Genomic DNA, 14402 nt, shown 5'->3' with positions numbered 1-14402 from the left:
CTTTTCCCTAAGAAGTGGCCTGTTTACAGATCAGTATATTTCTCAGCCTGCCTCCCTGCCCATATAAACGTAGGCATTTTTCTCTGCCCTTTTCAGACTAAGCTGGTGTTTCTATTTCAAATGTCTTGGGTTTCCTATGCCTCTTAACTGAATTTCACTCCATTAGATGAAACCAAACCTACAAACCTTTTCAAGTCAGGCCCCTCTCTGGTTTGGGTTGAGTGTAGGGTGCCGTGGGATGATACCCTTAAAACTCATAGAAACCATTTTGTGGAGTTGGTAGGGTCTAGGAGCTACATACTGAAATCTTCTGAAGTCTTAAAGGTTTTCATAGCTGCAACCTTGAGATGATCCTTACCTTAAAGGCCACTTGTTTAGAGCAAAACCACTGTGGATGGGAACACAATGAAGGAAGTATGGTTGAGAATCTTCAAATATGATTAAATATCTTTTCACTATGATAAACAGCCTTGTGGTTGGAGAACTAAGTTTTAACTCTTGAGGGTGTGTGGCTAAGGGACCTTAGGCCAGTTACTGGATAGTTGGCATGAGGGCTGGGCATGGGGTGGAGTGCCAAGGAGCACAACTGGAAGTTCTAACCCTGATGTTACAGGGCTGATTTGGGAATGTGGCTTCAAGTCTTATTCCTGTTACGGAAGGGCTTAGGAGGGTACCTGCTTACAGGCTGTCTCATTATCGGAGCACCATGTTCTTGGTGATCTGAATGGGTGTGACTGGAGACCCAAGATTGTCATAGCCGGAGGACCAGGCTCTGAGACTGGAGTGCTGGGGACAATATGTTGTCAAGGGGGCCCCAAGACATGAGGACTAGGGACTAAAGCCTGAAAAAAAGCAATAAAGGTAGTTAGGGGATGATTCAGCAAAGGCAACAATGTAGATGTTTCAGAGCCAGGAGGAGAGGGGCAAGAAAGGGGGCTGCAGATGAGAGGAATGGCTAGGGGAAGCCATATTTCCTGGAAGATTCCCTCCCCTCACCTAAATCCCCTGAATACAGTCCCCAGATTCTCTCCCTATACAGGACTTTTCCAATAAATACGGAGTGACTCAGTTCTTATGTCTTAGAAGGAATTGAATTTTTATGGAATAGTGGACTCAACAGCTCAAGATTTCCGTTAACACTCCTTATTCCCTATCTTTATAGAGAAGTGAATGAAATACACAGCCAAGGTTTGTAAAGAAGCAGTTTATTAGAACAAAAGACCACAAAACATGAAGACTTAGCATGGAGGAAGTAAACGAAGGCAAATGTCCTTTGACCACTTACGGAATGCGTTTTATGAAAGTGTACGATGTTTGATTATCCAGTCCTCACCACCGTCTTCACTCTCAGAGAGAGTGCAAGGGGTCAGAAGATTGCTCTGAGTAGGCCTCGGGGTCAGACTGAAGTCGCAGTTTGTGGTGGGCGGACTTCATCCTCCTGTGTCTGCTGAGGTGAGACTTCTGGCTAAAGCCCTGTCCACACGTCTTGCACACATAAGGCTTCCTGCCCTGGTGTGTCATCTGATGTAAGATGAGGTGTGACTTTTGGGGAAAGCCTTGGCCACACTCTCTGAATAGACAGGGCTTCTCTTCCGAGTGTACCCATTTGTGCGTGATTAAAGCTGACTTATTGCTGAAGCCGAGTCCACACTGCCTGCACGTGTAAGGCTTTTCCCTCGAGTGTTTCCGCCTGTGCCGGATGAGACCTGCCTGGTGACTGAAGCCTCGCCCACACTCCCTGCACACGTACGGCTTTTCCCCTGAGTGTGTCCTCTGGTGTGCAACAAGGTTTGACTTCTGGCTGAAGCCTCGCCCGCACTCCTCACACACCATGGGCTTTTCCCCTGAGTGTGTCCTCTGGTGTCTGATGAGATTTGACTGCTGGCTGAAGCCTCGCCCACAGTCCTTACACACAATGGGCTTATCCCCTGAGTGTATGTTCTGGTGTCTGTTGAGGTGTGACTTGAGACTAAAGCCTCGCCCACATACCCCACACACGTAAGGCTTCTCCCCAGTATGTGTCCGCCTGTGTGAGATGAGGGTTGAATTCTGGCTGAAGCTGTGCCCACACACGCCACACACATAAGGCTTCTCCTTGGAGTGTGTCCTCTGGTGGTTGACAAGGGTGGTTCTCTGCCTGAAGCACCGCCCACACTCCTTGCAGGCATAAGGCTTCTCCCCGGAGTGTGTCCTCTGGTGTGAGATGAGGTTCGACCTGTCGCTGAAGCCCAGTCCACAGTCACTGCACACGATGGTCTTCTCCTCCAAGTGCGTCCTCTGGTGTCTGACGACAGCTGACTTCTGGCTGAAACCTTTCCCACACTCCTGGCACACGTAGGGCTTCTCCCCAGAGTGTGTCCGCTGGTGTATGATGAGGTTTGACTTCTGGCTGAAGCCGCGCCCGCACTCGCTGCACATGTAAGGCTTCTCACCTGAGTGTGTCCTCTCGTGTATGATGAGTGTCGACTTGCGGTTAAAGCCTCGCCCACACTCCCTGCACACGATGGGCTTCTCCCCCGAGTGTGCCTTCTGGTGTCTGGCAAGGCTTTTCTTTAGGCTAAAGCCCTTCTCACACACCCCGCACACATACGGCTTCTCCCCTGAGTGTATCCTCTGGTGACTGAGCAGGTTTGTCATCTTGCTGAAGCCCAGGCCACACTCCCCACAGTTGACTGTTCCAAATCCTAAGACTTCTATCCTCTTCAACAGTCTGTTTGTTTCCTCGGGATTCCCCGTCTGAGCTGGGCTGGCCACTCCCTCCACGCCTTGGATGCCATCCCCAGAGTTGACCGGCTGCTGCTGGGGTGGCGGCCTGGGGAACACGCCTGAAGTCCTTTTCTTTGTCTTTCCAAACAAAGGCTGGGTGCCTTCTCTCTCCTGACCTTCTGCTTTGTCATTCCAGGAACTTCCATCAGAGGCTCGCTGCTGCTGCTGCTGCTGGTCCCCAGGGCACGGAGCTCCTGGCCGGACAGGCTCTTCTGCACACCAGCACGTGAAGATCCAAGGAGGGTGACTACACAGCACGTGCTGCATGCGGAGCTGCTGACTGGAGAAGTCTGGAGGGCGGAAGGGACCGAGGTGGAGTTCTGGCTTTGGTTCTGCTGCAGAGAGAGAAGTGTGAGTCAGAACTGAGACCCGAGGCAGCCGGAGCAGTTCTGCCTCATCTGATGTTAAGACTTGATTCCCTGTTCTTCCAAATGCTTAGAACTTATGGGCTACCCGGCAAGACTTCCTTCACAGGACCTGCTACATTTACCTCCTAACGCCCAGCCACCACAGTGATAGAAACTGGGCCCAAACGGTATTCTATGACAGAGAGATCTAACCACAGGACCCTCGTGGAAGGGTCTTTGTCTCCCCTGTTTCCCTAGGAGAATGGGGTGGAAGGAGAGCAGTCATTCAGACTGGAGGACCCCTGGTGGAGGAGGCAGCATAGTCGTGGTTAAAGAGATCACGAGCAAAAACACCTGAACTGGAGTGTCCCACCTCACTAACAAATATTCATTAGAGGATTACTTTGTACCAGAATTTCTACAAGGTGGTAGGCGTTCAGCAATAAACAAACATAGTCTAGGCCCCCCAGTGAATGGTACCCCTGACCAATTCAAGCCCTGTTAACTTCCGTAATTAATCTAAATAAAAATTTCCCCAGGGGGAGGAACCAAGATGGCGGAGTAGAAGGACATGCTCTTACTCCCTCTTGCAAGAACACCAGAATCACAACTAGCTGCTGGACAATCATTGACAGGAAGACACTGGAACTCACCAAAAAAGATACCCCACATCCGAAGACAAAGGAGAAGCCACAGTGAGACGGTAGGAGGGGCGCAATCACAGTAAAATCAAATCCCATAACTGCTGGGTGGGTGACTCACAGGCTGGAGAACACTTAGACCACAGAAGTCCACCCACTGGAGTGAAGGTTCTGAGCCCTACGTCAGGCTTCCCAACCTGGGGGCCCGGCAATGGGAGGAGGAATTCCTATAGAGAATCAGACTTTGAAGCCTAGTAGGAATTGATTGCAGGACTTCAACAGGACTGGGGGATACAGAGACTCCACTCTTGGAGGGCACAAAGTAGTGTGTGCATTGGGACCCAGGGGAAGGAGCAGTGACCCCAGCAGAGACTGAACCAGACCTACCTGCTAGTGTTAGAGGGTCTCCTGCAGGGGTGGGGGGTGGCTGTGGCTCATCATGGGGACAAGGAAACTGGCAGCAGAAGTTCTGGGAAGTACTCCTTGGCGTGAGCCCTCCCAGAGTCTGCCATTAGCCCCACCAAAGAGCCCAGGTAGTCTCCAGTGTTGGGCTGCCTCAGGCCAAACAACCAACAGGGAGGGAACCCAGCCCCACCCATCAACAGTCAAGCGGATTAAAGTTTTACTAAGCTCTGCCCACCAGAGCAACAGTCAGCTCTACCCACCACCAGTCCCTCCCATCAGGAAACTTGCACAAGCCTCTTAGATAGCCTCATCCACCAGAGGGCAGACAGCAGAAGCAAGAAGAACTACAATCCTGCAGCCTGTGGGGGGGAAAAAAAAATTCACAGAAAGAGAGACAAGATGAAAAGGCAGAGGGCTATGTACCAGATGAAGGAACAATATAAAACCCCAGAAAAACAACTAAATGAAGTGGAGATAGGCAACCTTCCAGAAAAAGAATTCAGAATAATGAGAGTGAAGATGATCCCGGACCTCAGAAAAAGAATGGAGGCAAAGATTGGGAAGATGCAAGAAATGTTTAACAAAGACCTAGAAGAATTAAAGAACAAACAAACAGAGATGAACAATACAATAACTGAAATGAAAACTACACTAGAAGGAATCCATAAGAATAACTGAGGCAGAAGAACGGATAAGTGACCTGGAAGGCTTGAATGGTGGAATTCACTGCTGCGGAACAGAATAAAGAAAAAAGAATGAAAAGAAATGAAGACAGCCTAAGAGACCTCCGGGACAACATTAAACGCAACAACATTCACATTATAGGGGTCCCAGAAGGAGAAGAGAGAGAGAAAGGACGCAAGAAAATATCTGAAGAGATTATAGTCGAAAACTTCCCTAACATGGGAAAGGAAATAGCCACCCAAGTCCAGGAAGCGCAGCAAGTCCCATACAGGATAAACCCAAGGAGAAACACGCTGAGACACATAGTAATCAAATTGGCAAAAATTAAAGACAAAAATTATTGAAAGCAGCAAGGGAAAAATGAAAACTAACATACAAGGGAACTCCCATAAGGTTAACAGCTGATTTCTCAGCAGAAACTCTACAAGCCAGAAGGGAGTGGCATGATATAAAGTGATGAAAGGGAAGAAACTACAACCAAGATTACTCTATCTGGCAAGGATCTCATTCAGGTTCGATGGAGAAATCAAAAGCTTTACAGACACGCAAAAGCTAAGAGAATTCTGCACCACCAAACCAGCTCCACAACAAATGCTAAAGGAACTTCTCTAAGTGGGAAACACAAGAGAAGAAAAGGACCTACAAAAACAAACCCAAAACAATTAAGAAAATGGTAAAGGAACATACACATCGATAATTACCTTAAACGTGAATGGATTAAACGCTCCAACCAAAAGACACAGGCTTGCTGAATGGATACAAAAACAAGACCCATATATATGCTGTCTACAAGAGACCCACTTCAGACCTAGGGACACATACAGACTGAAAGTGAGGTGATGGAAAAAGATATTCCATGCAAATGGAAATCAAAAGAAAGCTGGAGTAGCTATACTCATATCAGATAAAATAGACTTTAAAATAAAGAATGTTACAAGAGACAAGGAAGGACACTACATAATGATCAAGGGGTCAATCCAAGAAGAAGATAAAACAATTATAAATATATATGCACCCAACATAGGAGCACCTCAATACATAAGGCAAGTGCTAACAGCTATAAAAGAGGAAATCGACAGTAACACAATAATAGTGGGGGACTTCAACACCTCACTTACACCAATGGACAGATCATCCAAAATGAAAACAAATAAGGAAACAGAAGCTTTAACTAACACAATAGACCAGATAGATTTAATTGATATTTATAGGACATTCCATCCAAAAACAGCAGATTACACATTCTTCTCAAGTGCACACGGAACATTCTCAAGGATAGATCACATCTTGGGTCACAAATCAAGCCTCAGTAAATTTAAGAAAACTGAAATCATATCAAGCATCCTTTCTGACCACAACGCTATGAGATTAGAAATGAATTACAGGGAAAAAAACATAAAAAACAAACACATGGAGGCTAAACAATATGTTACTAAATAACCGAGATCACTCAAGAAATCAAAGAAGAAATCAAAAAATACCTAGAAACAAATGACAATGAAAACATGACAACCAAAACCTATGGGATGCAGCAAAAGCAGTTGTAAGGGGGAAGTTTATATCTATACAAGCCTACCTCAAGAAACAAGAAAAATCTCAAGTAAACAATCTAACCTTACACCTAAAGGACCTAGAGAAAGAAGAACAAACAAAACCCAAAGTTAGCAAAAGGAAAGAAATCATAAAGATCAGAGCAGAAATAAGTAAAATAGACACAAAGAAAACAACAGCAAAGATCAATAAAACTAAAAGCTGGTTCTTTGAGAAGATAAACAAAATTGATAAACCATTAGCCAGACTCATCAAGAAGAAGAGGGAGAGGACTCAAATCAATAAAATTAGAAATGAAACAGGAGAAGTTACAACAGACACCACAGAAATACAAAGCATCCTAAGAGACTACTACAAGCAACTCTATGCCAATAAAATGGACAACCTGGAAGAAATGGACAAATTCTTAGAAAGGTATAACCTTCCAAGACTGAACCAGGAAGAAATAGAAAATATGAACAGACCAATCACAAGTAATGAAATTGAAACTGTGATTAAAAATCTTCCAACAAACAAACGTCCAGGACCAATGGCTTCACAGGTGAATTCTATCAAACACTCAGAGAAGAGCTAACACCCATCCTTCTCAAACTCTTCCCAAAAATTGCAGAGGAAGGAACACTCCCAAACTCATTCTATGAGGCCACCAGCACTCTGATACCGAAACCAGACAAAGATACTACCAAAAAAAAAAATTACAGACCAATATCACTGATGAATATAGATGCAAAAATCCTCAACAAAATACTAACAAACAGAATCCAACAACACTTTAAAAGGATCAAATACCATGATCAAGTGGGATTTATCCCAGGGATGCAAGGATTCTTCAATATACGCAAATCAATCAATGTGATACACCATATTAACAAATTGAAGAATAAAAACCATATGAGCATCTCAATAGATGCAGAAAAAGCTTCTGACAAAATTCAACACCCATTTATGATAAAAACTCTCCAGAAAGTGGGCATAGAGGGAACCTACCTCAACATAATAAAGACCATATATGACAAACCCACAGCAAACATCATTCTCAATGGTGAAAAACCGAAAGCATTTCCTCTAAGATCAGGAACGAGACAAGGATGTCCACTCTCACCACTATTATTCAACATAGTTTTGGAAGTCCTAGCCACGGCAATCAGAGAAGAAAAAGAAATAAAAGGAATACAAACTGGAAAAGAAGAAGTAAAACTGTCACTGTTTGTAGATGACATGATACTATACATAGAGAATCCTAAAAATGCTACCAGAAAACTACTAGAGCTAATCAGTGAATTTGGTAAAGTTGCAGGATACAAAATTAATGAACAGAAGTATCTTGCATTCCTATACACTAATGATGAAAAATCTGAAAAAGAAATTGTGGAAACACTCCCATTTACCATTGCAACAAAAGGAATAAAATACCTAGGAATAAACCTACCTAGGGAGACAAAAGACATGTATGCAGAAAACTGTAAGACACTGTTGAAAGAAATTAAAGATGATACCAACAGATAGAGAGAGATACCATGTTCTTGGATTGGAAGAATCAATATTGTGAAAATGACTATACTACCCAAAGCAATCTACGGATTCAGTGCAATCCCTATCAAATTACCAATGGCAGTTTTTACGGAACTAGAACAAATCATCTTAAAATTTGTATGGAGATACAAAAGACCCCGAATAGCCAAAGCAGTCTTGAAGGAAAAAAATGGACTGGAGGAAACAGACTCCCTGACTTCAGACTATACTACAAAGCTACAGTAATGAAGACAATATGGTACTGGCACAAAAACAGAAACATAGATCAATGGAACAAGATAGAAAGCCCAGAGATTAAACCCACACACCTATGGTCAACTAATCTATGACAAAGGAGGCAAAGATATACAATGGAGAAAAGACAGTCTCTTCAATAAGTGGTCTTGGAAAACTGGACAGCTACATGTAAAAGAATGAAATTAGAACACTCCCTAACACCATACACAAAAATAAACTCAAAGTGGATTCAAGACGTGAATGTAAGACCGGACACTATAAAACTCCTAGAGGAAAACACTGGAAGAACACTCTTTGACATAAATCACAGCAAGATCTTTTTTGATCCACCTCCTAGAGCAATGGAAATAAAAACAAAAATAAACAAATGGGACCTAATGAAACTTCAAAGCTTTTGCACAGCAAAGGAAACCATACACAAGACAAAAAGACAACCCTCAGAATGGGAGAAAATATTTGTAGACAAATCAACGGACAAAGGATTAATCTCCAAAATATATAAACAGCTCATGCAGCTCAATATTAAACAAACAACCCAATCCAAAAGTGGGCAGGAGACCTAGATAGACATTTCTCCAAAGAAGACATACAGATGGCCAAGAAGCACATGAAAAGCTGCTCGAGGGCTTCCCTGGTGGCGCAGTGGTTGAGAGTCCACCTGCCGATGCAGGGGACACGGGTTCGTGCCCCGGTCCAAGAAGATCCCATATGCCGCGGAGCGGCTAGGCCCGTGAGCTATGGCTGCTGAGCCTGAGCGTCTGGAGCCTGTGCTCCGCAACGGGAGAGGCCACAACAGTGAGAGGCCCACGTACTGCAAAAAAAAAAAAAAAAAAAATAGAAAACACTCCCATTTACCATTGCAACAAAAAGAATAAAATATCTAGGAATAAACCTACCTAAGGAGACAAAAGACCTGTATGCAGAAAATTATAAGACACTGATAAAAGAAATTAAAGATGATACAAACAGATGGAGAGATAATACCATGTTCTTGGATTGGAAGAATCAATATTGTGAAAATGACTATACTACCCAAAGCAATCTACAGATTTAATGCAATCCCTATCAAATTACCAGTGGCAGTTTTTACGGAACTAGAACAAAAAATCTTAAAATTTGTATGGAAACACAAAAGACCCCGAATAACCAAAGCAATCTTCACAATGACAAATGGAGCTGGAGGAATCAGGCTTCCTGGCTTCAGACTATACTACAAAGCTACAGTAATCAAGACAGTATGGTACTGGCACAAAAACAGAAATATAGATCAGTGGAACAGGATAGAAAGCCCAGAGATAAACCCCCACACATACTGTCACCTTATCTTTGATAAAGGAGGCAAGAATATACAGTGGAGAAAAGACAGCCTCTTCAATAAGTGATGCTGGGAAACTGGACAGGTACATGTAAAAGTATGAAATTAGAACACTCCCTAACACCATAGACAAAAGTAAACTCAAAATGGATTAAAGACCTAAATGTAAGGCTAGACACTATCAAGCTCTTAGAGGAAAACATAGGCAGAACACTCTGACATAAATCACAGCAAGATCCTTTTTGACCCACCTCCTAGAGAAATGGAAATAAAAACAAAAATAAACAAATGGGACCTCATGAAACTTCAAAGCTTTTGCACAGCAAAAGAAACCATAAACAAGACCAAAAGACAACCCTCAGAATGGGAGAAAATATTTGCAAATGAAGAAACTGACAAAGGATCAATCTCCAAAATTTACAAGCAGCTCATGCAGCTCAATATCAAAAAAACAAACATCCCAATCCAAAAATGGGCAGAAGACCTAAATAGACATTTCTCCAAAGAAGATATACAGATTGCCAACAAACACATGAAAGAATGCTCAACATCATTAATCATTAGAGAAATGCAAATCAAAACTACAATGAGATATCATCTCACACCGGTCAGAATGGCCATCATCAAAAAATCTAGAAACAATAAATGCTGGAGAGGGTGTGGAGGAAAGGGAACCCTCTTGCACTGTTGGTGGGAATGTAAATTGATACAGCCACTATGGAGAACAGTATGGAGGTTCCTTAAAAAACTAAAAATAGGGGCTTCCCTGGTGGCGCAGTGGTTGGGAGTCCGCCTGCTGATGCAGGGGACACGGGTTCGTGCCCTGGTCCGGGAAGATCCCACATGCCGCGGAGCGGCCGGGTCCGTGAGCCACGGCCGCTGAGACTGCGCGTCCGGAGCCTGTGTTCCACAACGGGAGAGGCCACAACAGTGAGAGGCCCGCGTACCGCCAAAAAAAAACTAAAAATGGAACTACCATATGACCCAGCAATCCCACTACTGGGCATATACCCTGAGAAAACCATAATTCAAAAAGAGTCATGGGGGCTTCCCTGGTGGTGCAGTGGTTGAGAGTCCGCCTGCCAATGCAGGGGACACGGGTTTGTGCCCCGGTCTGGGAAGATCCCACATGCCGCGGAGTGGCTGGGCCCGTGAGCCATGGCCACTGGGCCTGCGCGGCCGGAGCCTGTGCTCCACAACGGGAGAGGCCACAACAGTGAAAGGCCCACGTATTGCAAAAAAAAAAAAAAAAAAAAAAAGAGTCATGTACCAAAATGTTTATTGCAGCTCTATTTACAATAGCCAGGACATGGAAGCAACCTAAGTGTCCATCAACAGATGAATGGATAAAGAAGATGTGGCACATATATACAATGGAATATTACTCAGCCATAAAAGGAAACGAAACTGAATTATTTGTAGTGAGGTGGATGGACCTAGAGTCTGTCATACAGAGTGAAGTCAGTCAGAAAGAGAAAAGCAGATACTGTATGCTAACACATATATATGGAATCTAAGAAAAAAAAAAAGTTCATGAAGAATCTAGGGGCAAGATGGGAATAAAGACACAGACCTACTAGAGAATGGACTTGAGGATATGGGGAGGGGGAAGGGTAAGCTGTGACAAAGTGAGAGAGTGGCATGGACGTATATACACTACCAAACGTAAAATAGATAGCTAGTGGGAAGCAGCCACATAGCACAGGGAGATCAGCTCAGTGCTTTGTGACCACCTAGAGGGGTGGGAAAGGGAGGGTGGGAGGGAGGAAGATGCAAGAGGGAAGAGATATGGGAACATATGTATATGTATAACTGATTCACTTTGTTATAAAGCAGAAACTAACACAGCATTGTAAAGCAATTATACTCCAATAAAGATGTTTATAAATAAATAAATAAATAAAAATGTATCCGCTAAGTATCTAAGTTATTCTGCTAAAGAAGGTAAAGGAAAATTTGCTCTTCATTAATGAACAGTTAGGAAATATCATCATGAAAATGGAAAATTAAATAAAAGTAAATGGAAATGACAAAACTGAAAAAATACCATATCTAAAAATGAAAAATTCACTGGCCAGAACTTAGTAGCATATTGGAGATGACAGATCAACAGAAATCAATCTGAAGAACAGAGAGGGGGGAAAAAAAAAAAAAAAGACAGGCTCAACAACCTGTGGGACAATGTAAAAAGGACTAATACACATGTAACTGTAGTCCCCAAAAGGGGGAGAGAGGGAAACAGAAAAAAACCATGATAGGGCTTCCCTGGTGGCACAGTGGTTGAGAGTCTGCCTGCCGATGCAGGGGACACGGGTTCGTGCCCCGGTCCGGGAAGATCCCACATGCCGCAGAGCGGCTGGGCCCATGAGCCATGGCCACTGGGCCTGCGCGTCCAGAGCCTGTGCTCCGCAACGGGAGAGGCCACAACAGTGAAAGGCCCGTGTACCACAACAACAAAAAAAACAAAAAAAAAACCATGATAGAATAATGCCCAAAAATTCCCCAAATTTGGCTCTAGCCATAAATTTATAGATTCAGAAATCTCAGCAAGCCCTAAGCAGGGAAAATACAAAGAAAAGCATGTTTCCTCAGTTACGACACAGTCGAAGAGCTGAACACCAAACATATACAGAAAACTCTGAAAGTAGTCAGAGGTTTAAAAAGAAAAGTAACAAAAAAACCCAGGTAATAATTGTGTAAATGACAGCTGATTTCTCATCAGAAACAGTAGAGGCCAGAACAGGGGAACAGTATCTTTAAAGGAGTGAAAAAATAAACCAAACTAGAATTCTATATCCAGTGAGAATATCCTTCGAGAATGAAGATGAAATACACATTCAGAAAAACAAAATTTAAATGAATACACTGCCACCTGTACAAGAAATGCTAGACAACTAAAATGCTATCAGGTAGAAACTCAAATCTTCAGGAAAATAAGAGCACAGAAAATGGTAAATTATCTGGATGAGTATAAAAACACTTTTTCATTTGATTAAAAAATACGTATGAGTGCTTAAAACAAATATTTTAACATTGTATTAGGGAGTTTAGAAGGTATAGAGGGGCAGTACAAATGACAACTACAGAATAAAGCAAGTGGGGAAAAAGGTTTAACTTGAAGTGTGCAATTGCACTGTTCTTACATTTTACATAAAGTGGTATCCAGAATAAGTAGAAAAGGAAAAGTGAAGGCTGTATATTGTAATCCCTTTGAGCAGGGGTCAGCAAACTTTTTCTTAAATGGCCAAAATAGTAACTAGTTTAGGCTTTGGGGGCTAAGAGACAAAATTGAGGATTATATAGGTATTTACATAACCGTTTAAAGTTTCACCCTCCTGGGTGAAATCCATTCTTACAATTTTTTTAGAATTCCATTTCAATTTCCCAGTTGGCTTTTTATAGCCTTCCTTCCTCCCACTGGGCTTGCCTTTTTTCTTTAGCTCACTCAGTTTTACTTCCACATTCTTGCTTGATCTTTTAAAAATATAGTAACAAGAGCAAGAAGCCTATGAATGTGGGAGAGAACTGAGTGAGGCAGAGAGGGCAAAAAGGGAAAGCTCGAGTGCAGATGAAGGGCTAGAAGGTCACATGGTGGGCAGCACACAGGGTGGCCCCAGGGCCAGCACAACAGCCTCCCTCCCCAGCACCTGAGCGACGCCTTCTTGCCCCCAACCCCCTGGGCTGCCCAGTGTTCCCCACTCACCCGGGCCAGTGGCAGGTGGGCATTTTCTCTCTTCTCTCCAGGTTTCCTTCCCTTGCTCCAGCTGGGTGATGAGTTTGGGTTTAGAAAATGGAATCCCTGCTCATAGGAAAAGAAAACAATATGGCTGTAGGTTATAGGCTCAAAAGCCAGTTCCTGAACTCAGAGCCACACTGGGTGGGGAATTTCAAAAGGTGGTGGGAAAGACCTGAGAGTGGGGAGCTCTCTGCAGGGGAGGGGAAACCAGGATGACAGCTCACTGACCCTACTCCATCCTGGGGAGAGAACAACTCCCTCATTTAAAAGAAGATAATAACTAGGAAGACATGTCATGCTTACCCAAGAGACTGGGAGAAAAGGCCTAGAAATGCAGATTATCACATACACAACACACAGATACACACGCACCTCTACACATTTCAATTCTACAAAATCAGACCTTCTCTGGGGAAAGAGGGAACAGAGTGTCTCTGCTTTTGAGTCCAACCCAAAGGCAAAGTCAGAAAGCAAGCCTAAAGTACAGCCTAAAGTACCCAGCTGCTGGGATACGGGTCCTGAGAGATGCCAGGCTTACCCAGCGAGACCAGGTTGCTGTAGTTCTCCAGCATCACCTCCCGGTACAGGGACCTCTGAGCAGGGCTCAGCAGCATCCACTCCTCCTGGGTGAAATCCACAGCCACATCTCTGAATGCCATGTGTGCCTGTAACACAGAATACAGCCCTGCTCACCCAGGAGCCAGCCTTGCCCAGGACTCAGGGTCAGGGGCAGGCAGAAGCCTGCCCGGGGAGAGGTAGGTGAGATATCTAGATCTTGTCTTTGACCCTGGTGCTCTGTGTTCCAAGACTTTTAACCCCTGTCACTATCGGGGCAGTGGCACTTAACCTACACATTCGAGATACTGAATAGGCTGTTTTGGAGAATACCTACCAAAAAATGGAGTCTTTAACTTTCGGGAACATTAGGCTGAGGGAAGAGCAAATAACAAGAGCAAATCTAGGCTGAGGGAAGAGCAAATAACATAAAAATTAAACAACAGTAAAGCAACAGACTTTAAGAATTTAAAAGAATAGTCTGAACAATGTTTTTTTTTTAAGCTTTGGTTCTGTTACTTGTTTATTTATTTATTTTTGGCTGTGTTGGGTCTTCGTTGCTGCACGTGGGCTTTCTCTAGTTGCAGCGAGCGGGGGCTACTCTTTGTGGTGCATGGGCTTCTCATTGGGTG

At 43.7% G+C, this 14402-nt stretch overlaps 1 protein-coding gene across 1 annotated transcript; it reads right to left on the bottom strand.

Moving 5' to 3' along the window:
* Positions 1-1209: 1209 nt before the first annotated feature.
* On the bottom strand, positions 1210-13874 carry ZNF133 (zinc finger protein 133; the record flags this gene model as incomplete). Its single annotated transcript, XM_082856799.1, has 3 exons — positions 1210-3101; positions 13183-13278; positions 13754-13874. 3 exons carry the CDS (start codon positions 13872-13874, stop codon positions 1348-1350), a joined length of 1971 nt encoding a protein of 656 aa, XP_082712925.1. The 3' UTR covers positions 1210-1347.
* Between the last annotated feature and the right edge of the window lie 528 nt (positions 13875-14402).

Source organism: Leucopleurus acutus, assembly GCF_964270905.1.
Source record: "Leucopleurus acutus genome assembly, chromosome: 16".
Taxonomy (NCBI): Eukaryota; Metazoa; Chordata; class Mammalia; order Artiodactyla; family Delphinidae; genus Leucopleurus; species Leucopleurus acutus.
This window is presented reverse-complemented; position numbering and strand designations above follow the sequence as displayed.